This window comes from Pleurodeles waltl, chromosome 9 (assembly GCF_031143425.1).
Source record: "Pleurodeles waltl isolate 20211129_DDA chromosome 9, aPleWal1.hap1.20221129, whole genome shotgun sequence".
NCBI lineage: Eukaryota > Metazoa > Chordata > Amphibia > Caudata > Salamandridae > Pleurodeles > Pleurodeles waltl.
This window is the reverse complement of record NC_090448.1, coordinates 959,070,189-959,085,480: the sequence shown is the minus strand read 5'-3', so window position 1 is coordinate 959,085,480 and position 15,292 is coordinate 959,070,189. Positions and strand designations below refer to the sequence as shown.

The following is a 15,292-nucleotide window of genomic DNA, read 5'->3' as shown; positions in this document are numbered from 1 at the left end:
AAAAGGCGGTCTCTTGACCAGCAAATGGCCACTGGAAACCTGGACAAAGAGTGGCGACTTTCTAAAAGGTGCATGTGGCAACAAGTCTCCCAGTAAAAAAATACTTGCAGTGTTTTACTGCCAGAGAATGTTAAACTCTTGTTCTACTTTTAAACATGTTGCAACCTTCCTTGGGAATCGATAGGCCTGCTGTAGGGTTGACTTCTACACATTAAAAATGAGAATGTGGGCTATGCCATGGATTGAAATGGCAAAGTCAATTAAGCAGTTCGAAACTGCCCTTGCAGTCTGCACAGGCAGACAAGAGTCACGTTTTACCTTGTCCCACCTCAGGGTGGTACAACAAGTGCTGCATTTCTCTGTAACTTAGAGGCCCTGGGTAGCCTTGGTACCATTATAGTAGGGAATTAGAACTAGGTCAGCTTATGATAATTTGGTATAAGTCAACCAACCATGTTCCTTTTTAAGGTCAGAGCATGCACATGCAGTGAGTCCTCGTTAGCAGGAACAGGTCATTTTAGAGCTTTTACACCAGTACCTAGTTGTCAAAATCGGACAAAAAGCGAAGGCAAGCCTGCAAAAAAGCCTGTTCCTCACAGTCCCATGTACGCTGGGCACATTTGTGCCTTATGGCTCACGGGGGAGTCCTGTGGAACGTAGCTACAGATGTAGGGGGGGAGGGTAATTGGGTGAGATTTCTATTTTATGTCAACCCTTCGTGTGGTGATCAGAGCCTTGACTGGCTCTTTGAAGGTTTTGGGTGTTGTCTTGAACATCTCCTTCAGCAAGGACAGGACATGGAGTGTGTGTTACGTTTTTTAAAGCGATTCGACCAGGAAGTAATCACTTTCCTGGGGGATGTATGTATCGATTTTAAGAAAAGTGGCCGGATTTTGTATAATCTTGAGATGCAAGATAGTGTTATTAGGTGGGGAAGGTTTTGCTGGGTGCAGATGGGGGAGAGAGGAGTGAAATCAACATAGTTGTGCTTGGGTACTGAATTATAGGAGGGATTGTAGGGTTTCCTTGGATACAATGGGCTGTGCTCCTCATTAAAAGTGTGCTGCGACTCCTCCGGTGAAGCTGAGGGCGATAGCATGTACGGTGGTGGCCCTGAGGAGGAGGTGGTCAAGGAGGTTAGTGCTCCTGACTAGGTCTTTAGTGTTTTGAAGGCGGTGTGGCCTTCAAGGCAATTTGCACCTCAAAGCACAACATCCTCTTCCTTGATAGGGTATTTTGTGGCTTTATTTACAGCTTGGTTGAGATTCTGCCAGTTTTGGGGTGAGTGAAAAGCCACTTTTGGCAATCATCCAACTTCTCCTACTAGTGCTGGAAAAAGGCTTCTCTGATTCACCTGTGCCAGTGGTCGATGGCGCTTTCAGCATGGAGTGGGTTTTCGGCATCAGTAATGTTTTCAGCGATGACACTGTCATTTACATGGAGGCTTTTGGTGTCAAAGTGGTATTTGCTGGATGCTGCTCCTCCTCGGATTTGAATGGTGAACTTGACTCTGAACTGAATGGACTAGCTGGGCCTCAGAAGGGCTGGCTTCTTCCTCCTCCTCAACACTGTTACCCGAAATGTAGGGGTTGTCGAGTGGGGAAAGGCCATGGTGGAAGGCATCTAAGTGATCACGAATGTCGAAGTACTGAGAGCGACGACGAAGCAGGATTGTGGTTCTGTGAAGTCTGTTCCATGACAACAGGAGTTGGAGAGGCCCAGTGGTGAGCACTATAAGGTACAGAACATGGAGCTCGATTGGTATATATCTGAACCCAATGGCGGAATAAAACCAATGTAGCGATGGAGGAAGTGCTCATACACAATATCAACTACAGGAATAGTTACTATACCTTATAGCTTGAAAAACTTCATAGAAGAAAAACAAGTTGCAAATGTCGGCCCAACCCTACATGGCAGGAGTGCATGCAGAGCATATATTTCTACAGTCACACATACTATGATCAGAAATGAAGTGGCATCAGCATGAAGGAATTACTATTATTGAACCTCTGCTCCATCACTTCTGGGGTCATGCAATCAATGCAGAGCCACAACATTGAACTTACTGGCATGTGGGAGCACTGCTGCTGAGTAAAATTCTCCAGATGCAGTCAGGAGCCTGCGGATATTCTTTGTGTGTGGAATCTGTGTTTAGAACTATCAATCAGAAAAAACAGCAGCTCAGGCTTCAGCTAAAGTGGTGTCTGTGGCAAGGACTTTCTGATAACTACATCAAATAATGTGGAACAGATTGTTGATAGCTAGATGAGTCCTACTTTGAGTGAGAGGAGTACATGTCAGACCAGTAGGTCCTGCAGGTAGCAAAAATGAATTACTCTCCTAATATAGGGCTTTCACTAAAATATGGACAATTCTGCCAAAAGAGTGTAATAGAAAAGGCCATGAGACGTTTTAAATCATTTTTACTAGTGCTGGAGTAGTCAAAAGTTTACAGGGCATAACCACATGAAGCGCTGGTATAGTAAGTGGGCTAGTTCAAGACTATGAAAACCTACTAAAATTACAAACTTATACAGGCAATTGGATAATTCATGGATGCCCATAAACACCCATTTTGCTTCTATTTAGGTGGGACCTATGTAGAAAAAATGGGCTACATTTTTAGGAAGCAAAGCGGAATGCACGTATCTACTTGATGTTTTAACAAATGAGAAACATGCCTTTAAATAAAATTGTGTCCACAAAGTAAGGTCTTTTCATATTTCTAAGCACACAGTTTAAGATGATTTCCCCCTTGAACATAAGGGTGAACATTGCTTTGTTCTACTAATTACAAATATCTAAAACAAACAATGGGGATAAAGACAGGGTTAACATCTAGCTGATTTCCAAGTATCAAAACATGCATTTAGCTCTTCCCAGTATCCCCTAAAAATACCTTCAATTCTTTGGCTCCACCAGAAGCAGCAGCCTGTGAGATATTTTGTAGCTGCTTGATACGGTCACTAAAATCAGCCACCCACTGAATAACAGTCAAGCCAACAGGCACAGTGTAGAGAGCCCAGCTTCTGGGCAGAATACCTTGGAGACAGAATGACATCAATTTAGTTCACATACATGTTGTAGTTTTATAAATAAACTGGCAAACTTGGTAATATTACTGTCCACTGAAAATTGATATTCCTCTGTTAGAAAGGTTAGTGACTACTTTGAAACTGAAATATATTGGACTGATGTTATATATTTATTAAGTGACTTTTGTATCAAATGCAATGAATTGTTCAAACTACAATCTGAGAAAAATGTCAATGGGAAAGGAGTACAAGTTACTTACCTTCGGTAATGAAATATCTGGTAGAGACATATTCTAGTTGCAGATTCCTTTCCTTAGAATGTCCCCCCCAGGCGTCAGACTGGATCAGGAGATTTTTTATTCGAGGAATACCCCTGCGTGTCAGTAGACTCCTCGGGCATCGTTGGCGTCATAGTCGTCGTGATGATGTCGGGAGTAGTATATAGATGCAGCCTTTGTGCAGTGACGTCAGATTCTTTTAACGACTTTACACGCCAAAGCGCAGAGCCGCTAAGAACACTGATATTGGTACACCAGTGCTAAGGACCTTAAAGGGGAATCCCTGTCCCTGGAAATCAGTTTGCAAGTGGCGAGGATGGATGGGCGGCAAAGAATCGTCAACTAGAATATGTCGCTACCAGATATTTCATTACCAACGGTAAGTAACTTGTACATCTGATAGACATCTAGTTGCAGATTCCTTACCTTAGAATAGATACCCAAGCAACGCCATTCTCAGAGGTGGGCTGCGAACCAAGATCATACTAGAAAGTCCTGCAGGACCGAACGACCAAAGGAGCCATCCCGACGGACCTGACTATCCAGGCAGTAGTGTTTAGCAAACGTGTGCAGGGACGCCCACGTAGCTGCCGGGCAGATATCCAGGACAGAACCCCACATGCTAATGCAGTGGAAGTAGCAGTTGGTCTGGTGGAATGAGCACCCAAGTCCTCAGGGGGTTGCTGCTTGGCCAAAGCGCAGCACATTTTGATGCAAAGAAGTACCCATCGGGAGATTGTACGTTTTCGCACCGCCTTCCCTTTTTTCGCACCAACATACCCAACAAAGAGTTTATCGTCCACCTGGAAATCTTTAGTACGATTAAGATAGAACGCCAATGCTCCATTTGGGTCCAGATGGTGGAGTCTCGCCACCTCATGAGAGGGATGTGGGGGGTGTGTAGAAAGTAGGCAGGGTGATAGACTGGCCTACATGAAAAGGCGTAACCACCTTTGGAAGGAAGGAAGCCTTAGTGCGCAACACCACTTTGTCAGGGTGCACCTACAAGTATGAAGGTTTAGATGAAAAGGCTTGATGGTAAATCACCCTGCGAGCAGAGTTGAGGCAACTAGAAAGACAGTTTTGAAAGTGAGGACACATTAAATAAGTAAGGACAAGATTGAGGTCCCACTGAGGCATGATAAATGGAGTAGGAGGAAATAAATGGGTGAGGCCTTTTAGGAATCTACTCACAATAGGAGATTTAAAAAGTGAGGGCTGATCAGGTAACATAAGGAAGGCCAAAATAGCTGATAAATACCCTTTAAGGGTGCCCAAAGCAGAGCCATGTTGAGCCAAAGAAAGAATTAACAGAAGAACCTCTGATAGAGGCGCAGAGAGGGGATCAACAGATTTGTTGGTGCGCCATGCCACAAATTTATTCCAACGAGAGGCGTATACAGTTTTGGTTGCGGGACGCCTGGCTGCCAAGATAACATCGCAGACTTCGGGTGGAAGATCAAAAGTCATCAACTGTCACCGCTCAATCTCCACGCATAAAGGCAGAGGTTGGACAGGTTTGCATGAAGAACCGTCCCCTGTTGCTGCGACGACGATCCGCCCGAAGAGGCAGTGTAGGAAGTTGGCTCTGTATATACTATTTCAAAGTAAGAAATAGTGTGCACAGAGTCCAAGGGTTCCCCTTAGAGGTAAGATAGTGGCAAAAAGAGGTAATTTTAATGCTCTATTTTGTGGTAGTGTAGTCGAGCAGTAGGCTTATCAGAGGGTAGTGTTAAGCATTTGTTGTACACACAGGCAATAAATGAGGAACACACACTCAAAGACAATTCCAGGCCAATAGGTTTTTATATTGAAAAATATATTTTCTTAGTTTATTTTAAGAATCACAGGTTCAAGATTTACAAGTAATACTTCAAATGAAAGGTATTTCACTTAGATACTCTAGGAACTTTGAATGATCACAACCTCATGTACATTCTTTGTAAAAAAGGCAATAAGCTATTTTAAAAGTGGACGAAGTGCAAAAATCAACAGTTCCTGGGGGAGGTAAGTATAGGTTAAGTTTGCAGGTAAGTAACCCTAGCATGGTTACCCCCTGACTTTTTGCCTTTGCTGATGCTAAGTTATGACTTGAAAGTGTGCTGGGACCCTGCTAACCAGGCCCCAGCACCAGTGTTCTTTCCCTAAACTGTACCTTTGTCTCCACAGTTGGCACAACCCTGGCAAGTCCCTTGTAACTGGTACCAAGGGCCCTGATGCCAGGGAAGGTCTTTAAGGCCTGCAGCATGTCTTATGCCACCCCAGGGACCCCTCACTCAGCACACTGCTTCACAGCTTGTGTGTGCTGGTGGGGAGAAAATGACTAATTCGACATGGCACTCCCCTCAGAGTGCCATGCCAACCCCACACTGCCTATGGCATAAGTAAGTCACCCCTCTAGCAGGTCTTACAGCCCTAAGGCAGGGTGCACTATACCACAGGTGAGGGCATATGTGCATGAGCACTATGCCCCTACACTGTCTAAGCAAAACCTTAGACATTGTAAGTGCAGGGTAGCCATAAGAGTATATGGTCTGGGAGTCTGTCAGACACGAACTCCACAGTACCATAATGGCTACACTGAAAACTGGGAAGTTTGGTATCAAAACTTCTCAGCACAATAAATGCACACTGATGCCAGTGTGCACTTTATTGTAAAATACACCCAGAGTGCATCTTAGAGATGCCCCCTGAAAACATACTTGACTTCCAGTGTGGGCTGACTAGTTTCTGCCAGCCTGCCACACACCAGACATGTTGCTGGCCACATGGGGAGAGTGCCTTTGTCACTCTGTGGCCAAGAACAAAGCCTGTACTGGGTGGAGGTGCTTCTCGCCTCCCCCTACAGGAACTGTAACACCTGGCGCTGAGCCTCAAAGGCTCACCCCACCTTTGTTACAGCGCCACAGGGCATCCCAGCTAGTGGAGATGCCCGCCCCTCCGGGCACTGTCCCACTTGTGGCGGCAAGGCTAGAAAAGATAATGAGAACAACAAGGAGGAGTCACCCCCCGTCAGGACAGCCCCTAAGGTGTCATGAGCAGAGGTGACTCTTACTTTTAGAAATCCTCCATCTTGTAGAAGGAGGATTCCCCCAATAGGAATAGGGATTTGCCTCCTTCACCACAGGGAGGAGGCACAAAGAGGGTGTAGCCACCCTGAAGGACAGTAGCCATTGGCTACTGCCCTCCTAGACCTAAACACACCCCTAAATTCAGTATTTAGGGGCACCCCAGAACCCAGAAAATGGGACTGCTGACCTGAACCCCTGCAGTGAAGGCAGAGACAACAACTGCTTTTGCCCCAGCCCTACCAGCCAGTCTCCCAACTTTGAAGAAAACTGCAACAGCGACGCATCCAACAGGGACCAGCGACCTCTGAAGCCTTGGAGGGCTGCCCTGCAACCAAGGACCAAGAAACTCCTGTGAACAGCGGTCCTGTTCAACAACCTGCAACTTTCTTGCAACAAAGAAACAACTTTAAAGACTTCACGTTTCCCACCGGAAGCGTGAGACTTTCCACTCTGCACCCGACACCCCCCGGCTTGACATGTGGAAAACCAACACTACAGGGAGGACTCCCTGGCGACTGCGAGCACTTGAGTAGCCACAGACGACCCCCCTGAGGCCCCACAGCGACACCTGCAGAGGAAATCCAGAGGCTCGCCCTGACCGCGACTGCCTGTAACAAGGGACCCGACACCTGGAACCCACACTCCAACCGCAGCCTCCAGGACCTGAAGGAACCTTACTCCAGTGCAGGAGCGACCTCCAGTCGACCCTCTGCCTAGCCCAGGTGGTGGCTATCCAGAGGAGCCCCCCTGTGCCTGCCTGCATCGCTGAAGTGACCCCTCAGTCCCTCCATTACTTCCTATCTAAAACCTGACGCCGGTTTGCACACTGCACCCGGCCACCCCTGTGCCGCTGAGGGCGTACTTTCTGTGCCTGTTTTGTGTCCCCCCTGGTGCCCTACAAAACCTCCCTGGTCAGCCCTCCGAGGACATGGGTACCTGCTGGCAGACTGGAACCGGGGCACCCCTGTTTCCAGTGAAGCTTATGTGTTTTGGACACCGCTTTGACCTCTGCACCTGACTGACCCTGAGCTGCTGGTGTGTTAACTTTGGGGTTGCCTTGAACCCCCAACGGTGGGCTACCTTGGACCCAACTTTGAACCCTGTAAGTGTTTTACTTACCTGTGAACTTAACAATTACTTACCTCCCCCAGGAACTGTTGATTTTTCCACTGTGTCCACTTTTAAAATAGCTTATTGCCATTTTTGTCAAAACTGTACATGCTATTGTGATTATTGAAAGTTCCTATAATACCTGGGTGAAATACATTTCATTGGAAGTATTACTTGTAAATCTTGAACCTGTGGTTCTTTAAAAATTCTAAGAAATGAAAATGTCACTTACCCAGTGTACATCTGTTCGTGGCATTAGTCGCTGCAGATTCACATGTTGTGCATAGCCCGCCATCTGGTGTTGGGTCGGAGTGTTACAAGTTGTTTTTCTTCGAAGAAGTCTTTCGAGTCACGAGACCGAGGGACGACTCCTCCTTTGCTTCCATTGCGCATGGGCGTCGACTCCATCTTCGATTGTTTTCCCCGCAGAGGGTGAGGTAGGAGTTGTGTGTGTTAGTAATAGTGCCCATGCAATGGAGTGAATAAGTATGTACCAGTTAAGGTTTAAGTATGAAAATGTCACTTACCCAGTGTACATCTGTTCGTGGCATCAGTCGCTGTAGATTCGCATGTTTTGCATAGCTCGCCATCTGGTGTTGGGCCGGAGTGTTACAAGTTGTTTTTCTTCGAAGAAGTCTTTCGAGTCACGGGACCGAGTGACTCCTCCTTTTGTCTCCATTGCGCATTTGCGTCGACTCCATCTTCGATTGTTTTTCCCCGCAGAGGGTGAGGTAGGAGTTGAATTGTAGTAATAGTGCCCATGCAATGGAGTGACTAAGTATGTACCTATTTAAGGTTGAGATGATACATATAAAAATAGTTGAAGGTAACTTCCAAACTGCTACAGGCTCCCGGGGAGGCGGGTGGGCACATGCGAATCTACAGCGACTGATGCCACGAACAGATGTACACTGGGTAAGTGACATTTTCAGTTCGATGGCATCTGTCGCTGTAGATACGCATGTTTTGCATAGACTAGTAAGCAGTTATCTCCCCAAAAGCGGTGGCTCAGCCTGTAGGAGTGGAAGTAGTTAGAAATAATGTTCTTAATACGGCTTGACCTACTGTGGCTTGTTGTGCGGATAACACGTCTACACAGTAGTGCTTGGTGAATGTGTGAGGCGTAGACCATGTGGCTGCCTTACATATTTCTTGCATTGGGATGTTTCCTAGAAAGGCCATGGTAGCACCTTTCTTTCTGGTTGAGTGTGCCCTTGGTGTAATGGGCAGCTGTCGTTTAGCTTTAAGGTAGCAGATTTGGATGCATTTAACTATCCATCTGGCTATACCTTGTTTTGATATTGGGTTTCCTGCATGAGGTTTTTGAAATGCAATAAATAGTTGTTTAGTCTTTCTGATGTTCTTTGTTCTGTCAATGTAATACATTAGTGCTCTTTTGACATCTAATGTATGTAGTGCCCTTTCAGCTACGGTATCTGGTTGTGGAAAGAACACTGGAAGTTCCACTGTTTGATTTAGATGGAACGGTGAAATAACCTTTGGCAAAAATTTAGGATTAGTCCTTAGGACGACCTTATTCTTGTGTAGTTGTATAAAAGGTTCTTGTATTGTAAACGCCTGAATCTCGCTTACTCTTCTTAGGGAAGTAATGGCGATGAGAAATACAACCTTCCAGGTTAGGAACTGTATTTCGCAGGAGTGCATGGGTTCAAAAGGTGGACCCATAAGTCTAGTTAGGACAACATTTAGGTTCCATGAAGGAACAGGTGGTGTTCTTGGTGGTATAATTCTCCTAAGGCCCTCCATGAATGCTTTAATGACTGGTATCTTATATAGGGAAGTTGAATAGGTAGTCTGCAGGTATGCAGATATTGCTGCAAGGTGTATTTTAATGGAAGAGAAAGCCAGGTTAGATTTTTGTAAGTGAAGCAAGTAACCCACTACATGTTCTGGAGTTGTGTGTAATGGTTGTATTTGATTAATATGGCAGTAGCAAACAAACCTCTTCCATTTACTTGCATAGCAGTGCCTGGTGGATGGCCTTCTGGCTTGCTTTATGAATTCCATACATTCTTGTGTAAGTTGTAAGTGCCCGAATTCTAGGATTTCAGGAGCCAGATTGCTAGATTCAGCGATGCTGGATCTGGGTGTCTGATCTTTTGGTTGTGCTGTGTCAATAGATCTGGCCTGTTGGGCAATTTGATGTAGGGTACTACTGATAGGTCTAGCAGCGTTGTGTACCAGGGTTGCCTTGCCCAAGTTGGTGCTATTAATATGAGTTTGAGTTTGTTTTGACTGAGTTTGTTTACCAGGTAAGGAAGGAGAGGGAGAGGAGGAAAAGCGTAAGCAAATATCCCTGACCAGTTCATCCATAGGGCATTGCCTTGGGACTCTTTGTGTGGGTATCTGGATGCGAAGTTTTGACATTTTGCGTTCTCCTTTGTCGCAAACAAGTCTATCTGAGGTGTTCCCCAGAGTTTGAAATAAGTGTTCAGAATTTGGGGGTGAATTTCCCATTCGTGGACCTGTTGGTGGTCTCGAGAGAGATTGTCTGCGAGTTGATTTTGTATCCCTGGTATAAACTGTGCAATTAGGCGAATTTGGTTGTGAATTGCCCAATGCCAAATTTTTTGTGCTAGCAGGCTTAACTGCGTGGAGTGCGTCCCCCCCTGCTTGTTTAGATAATACATTGTTGTCATGTTGTCTGTTTTGACGAGAATGTATTTGTGAACTATTATTGGTTGGAAAGCTTTTAGTGCTTGAAAAACTGCTAGAAGTTCTAGGTGATTGATATGCAGTTTTGTTTGATGTACGTTCCATTGTCCTTGTATGCTGTGTTGATCGAGGTGTGCTCCCCACCCTGTCATGGAAGCATCTGTTGTTATTACGTATTGTGGCACTGGGTCTTGGAAAGGCCGCCCCTTGTTTAAATTTATGTTGTTCCACCACAGAAGCGAGAGGTAAGTTTGGCGGTCTATAAACACCAGATCTAGAAGGTGACCCTGTGCCTGAGACCACTGTGATGCTAGGCATTGTTGTAAGGGCCTCATGTGCAGTCTTGCGTTTGGGACAATGGCTATGCATGATGACATCATGCCTAGGAGTTGTAATACCATCTTTGCTTGTATCTTTTGTGTTGGATACATGCGTTGTATGATGGTGTTGAAATTTTGAATTCTTTGTGGACTTGGAGTGGCTACTCCTTTTGATGTGTCTATTATGGCTCCCAGGTATTGTTGTACCCTGCGTGGCAGAATTTTGGATTTTGTGAAATTGACGGTGAACCCTAGTTTGAAGAGGGTTTGTATGATATGATTTGTGTGATTTGAGCACTCTATTAACGAATGGGCCTTGATTAGCCAGTCGTCTAGATATGGGAACACATGTATCTGCTGCCTTCTTATGTGTGCTGCGACTACCGCTAGACATTTGGTAAAGACTCTTGGTGCGGTTGTTAATCCGAAAGGCAGTACCTTGAATTGGTAATGTATGCCTTTGAATACAAACCTTAGGTATTTCCTGTGCGATGGGTGTATTGGTATATGGAAATAAGCATCCTTGAGGTCTAAGGTTGCCATGTAGTCGTGCAGTTTTAGCAATGGCAATACTTCTTGTAGTGTGACCATGTGGAAGTGGTCTGATTTGATGAAAGTGTTCACTACTCTGAGGTCTAGGATTGGTCTCAGTGTTTTGTCCTTCTTTGGTATCAGAAAGTACAGTGAGTAAACTCCTGTGTTTATTTGTGTGTTTGGCACTAATTCGATTGCATTCCTTTGCAATAGTGCCTGCACTTCTATCTCCAGGAGATTGGAATGGTGTGTTGTTAAATTTTGTGCTTTTGGTGGTATGTTTGGAGGGAATTGTAGAAATTCTATGCAATAACCATGTTGGATAATCGCTAGAACCCAAGTGTCTGTAGTGATTTCCTCCCATGCTTTGTAATAATGACCTATTCTTCCCCCCACTGGTGTTGTGTGGAGGGGGTGAGTGACCTGTGAGTCACTGTTTAGTAGTAGGGGCTTTGGGGCTTTGAAATCTTCCTCTATTTCTAGGGAATTGCCCTCCTCTATATTGTCCCCGAAAACCTCCTCTATACTGTCCCTGGTAACTGGACGGTGTGGCTTGTGAGGTGCTGGCTTGTGTGCTTTGACCTCGAAACCCCCCTCGAAAGGGCGTTTTACGGAATGTGCTGTAATTTCCTCTGCTCTGCGGGGAGTAGAGTGCGCCCATGGCTTTAGCAGTGTCCGTATCTTTTTTGAGTTTCTCAATCGCTGTGTCCACTTCTGGACCGAACAGTTCTTTTTCATTAAAAGGCATATTGAGAACTGCTTGTTGAATCTCTGGTTTAAATCCAGACGTTCGGAGCCATGCATGCCTTCTGATAGTTACAGATGTATTAATTGTCCGTGCAGCTGTATCTGCAGCGTCCATGGAGGAGCGGATCTGGTTGTTGGAAATGGTCTGTCCTTCCTCGACCACTTGCTTTGCCCTATTTTGTAAGTCCTTGGGCAGATGTTCAATGAGATGTTGCATCTCGTCCCAGTGGGCTCTGTCATAGCGCGCAAGTAGTGCCTGGGAGTTCGCGATGCGCCACTGGTTTGCAGCTTGTGCTGCGACTCTCTTACCAGCTGCATCGAACTTGCGGCTTTCTTTATCTGGGGGTGGTGCATCTCCAGATGTGTGGGAGTTGGCCCTTTTCCTAGCTGCTCCTACAACAACAGAGTCTGGTGGCAGCTGTGTAGTGATGAAAACCGGGTCCGTAGGAGGCGGCTTATACTTTTTTTTCCACCCTTGGTGTGATTGCCCTACTTTTGACCGGCTCCTTAAATATGTCTTTTGCGTGCCGGAGCATACCAGGGAGCATAGGCAGGCTTTGGTATGAGCTGTGGGTGGAGGAGAGTGTGTTGAATAAGAAATCATCCTCGACCTGTTCTGAGTGGAGGCTTACGTGGTGAAATTGTGCTGCTCTAGCCACCACCTGAGAGTACGCGGTGCTGTCTTCTGGTGGAGATGGCTTTGTAGGGTATGCCTCCGGGCTGTTATCTGACACTGGGGCGTCGTATAGGTCCCATGCGTCTTGATCTTGGTCACCCTGACTTATGGTGGTGTGAGCTGGGGAGTGTGATGGAGTTTGTGCTGGTGAGACGTTAATCACGGGCGGAGGAGAGGGTGGTGGGGTAACTTTTTTCACCACTTTTGGTTGTGGTGTTTGTTCCGTCTGGAACTCCAACCTCCTCTTTCTCCTAATGGGGGGAAGGGTGCTTATTTTTCCTGTCCCCTGCTGAATGAAGATACGCTTTTGCGTATGGTCCACATCAGTTGCTTGTAGCTCTTCCTCAAACCTATGCTTCTGCATTTGGGAGGTTAGCGAGTGCTCTTCTGTATAAGAGCCTGAAGCTGGGTCGCTTGCAGTTTGTTTCGGCATCGAAACTTTGTCTGCGTGTTTTTTCGGCTCCGAGGTGACTTTTTTCCTTTTCGGGGCCGAAACCTCTCGGCGTCGATCTGTTTCGGTGCCGCTGTTTTGGCGTCGAGCCGTGTCCACACCGGCATCTCGGTGTCGAGGCTTGTCTCCAGCACTTTCTCGGTCCCGAGAAGGCTGCGTGCCGGTGTCTCGACCGGAGTCGGACGATCTCGGCACTGTTTGGGCCTTTTTCGGTGCCGACGGTCGGTCACCGAATTTATGGGTCGAGCCATGGCCTGGTGGCAGTGGCGTCCCCTGGGCCTTGTAAATGTTTCTCTGTGTGGTTTTCGACGTCTTACTCACGGTTTGTGTATCGTCGAATTCTTCGGAGTCTGAGTCTTGGATCGAGAAGGTACCTTCCTCTTCCTGTTCCTCGAACTCCCGTTGGGCTGTCGGTGCGGACGCCATCTGAAGTCTTCTGGCTCGACGGTCTCGGAGTGTTTTTCGGGACCGGAACGCACGACAGGCCTCGCAGGTGTCTTCGCTGTGCTCAGGTGACAGGCACAGGTTGCAGACCAAGTGTTGGTCTGTGTAGGGGTATTTATTGTGGCATTTGGGGCAGAAACGAAACGGGGTCCGTTCCATCGGCGTTCTTCAGCACGCGGTCGGGCCGACCAGGCCCCGACGGAGGATCGAAAAACTACCCCGAAGGGCACCGGAGCTCTTCGATCTTCGATGCGGTGTTGAATGTAAGTACGCCGATCCCGAACGCAACAATACCGACGAAAATCTTCCGAAATTAGCTAATTTTCCGTTCCGAAACTCGGAGCGACAGGAACACGTCCGAACCCGATGGCGGAAAAAAAACAATCGAAGATGGAGTCGACGCCCATGCGCAATGGAGACAAAAGGAGGAGTCACTCGGTCCCGTGACTCGAAAGACTTCTTCGAAGAAAAACAACTTGTAACACTCCGGCCCAACACCAGATGGCGAGCTATTGCAGAACATGCGTATCTACAGCGACAGATGCCATCGAACGTGACATTTTCAGTTCGATGGCATGTGTAGCTGCAGATACACATGTTGTGCATAGACTAGTAAGCAGTTATCTCCCCAAAAGCGGTGGCTCAGCCTGTAGGAGTGGAAGTAGTCTGAAATAAAGTTCTTAGTATGGCTTGACCTACTGTGGCTTGTTGTGCGGATAGCACGTCTACACAGTAGTGCTTAGTAAATGTGTGAGGCGTAGACCATGTGGCTGCCTTACATATCTCGTTCATTGGAATGTTTCCTAGGAAGGCCATGGTAGCGCCTTTCTTTCTGGTTGAATGTGCCCTTGGTGTAATGGGCAGTTCTCTCTTTGCTTTAAGGTAGCAGGTTTGGATGCACTTAACTATCCATCTGGCTATACCCTGTTTTGATATTGGGTTTCCTGTATGAGGTTTTTGAAATGCAATAAACAGTTGTTTTGTTTTCCTAATTTCTTTTGTTCTGTCAATGTAGTACATTAGTGCTCTTCTGATGTCTAATGTATGTAGTGCCCTCTCAGCTACTGAGTCTGGCTGTGGGAAGAACACTGGTAGTTCTACCGTTTGATTTAAGTGGAACGGCGAAATAACTTTTGGTAAAAATTTTGGATTGGTACTTAGGACTACTTTATTTTTGTGTATTTGAATAAAAGGTTCTTGTATAGTAAACGCCTGAATTTCACTTACTCTTCTTAGAGATGTGATGGCAATGAGAAATGCAACCTTCCACGTTAAGAATTGCATTTCGCATGAGTGCATGGGTTCAAAAGGTGGGCCCATGAGTCTTGTTAAGACGATGTTGAGGTTCCATGAAGGAACAGGTGGTGTTCTTGGTGGTATAATTCTTTTTAGGCCTTCCATAAACGCTTTAATGACAGGTATCCTAAATAGTGAAGTTGAATGGGTAATCTGCAGGTATGCAGATATTGCTGCGAGGTGTATCTTTATGGAAGAGAAGGCTAGATTTGATTTCTGTAAATGTAGTAAGTATCCCACTACATCCTTTGGAGATGCATGTAATGGTTGAACTTGATTATTATGGCAGTATCAAACAAATCTTTTCCATTTGCTAGCATAGCAGTGTCTAGTGGATGGTCTTCTAGCTTGTTTTATGACTTCCATACATTCTTGGGTGAGGTTTAAATGTCCGAATTCTAGGATCTCAGGAGCAAGATTGCTAGATTCAGCGATGCTGGGTTTGGATGCCTGATCTGTTGTTTGTGTTGTGTTAACAGATCTGGTCTGTTGGGCAACCTGACATGGGGTACTACTGACAGGTCTAGTAGTGTAGTGTACCAAGGTTGTCTTGCCCATGTTGGTGCTATTAGTATGAGTTTGAGTTTGTTTTGACTCAATTTGTTTACTAGATATGGAAGGAGAGGGAGAGGGGGAAAAGCGTACGCAAAT

The 15,292-nt window shown here is 46.1% G+C and overlaps 1 protein-coding gene across 2 annotated transcripts in view; it reads right to left on the bottom strand.

Annotated features, from left to right (window-relative positions):
• Nucleotides 1-15,292, bottom strand: part of DYNC1H1 (dynein cytoplasmic 1 heavy chain 1) — a 916,572-nt gene that overhangs the window by 60,299 nt on the left and 840,981 nt on the right. For both annotated transcript variants that reach the window (XM_069208347.1, XM_069208346.1), the window contains exon 75: nt 2,903-3,045. In XM_069208347.1, the coding sequence (XP_069064448.1) occupies nt 2,903-3,045 (143 nt within the window). The remainder of the gene's footprint in view (nt 1-2,902; nt 3,046-15,292) is intronic.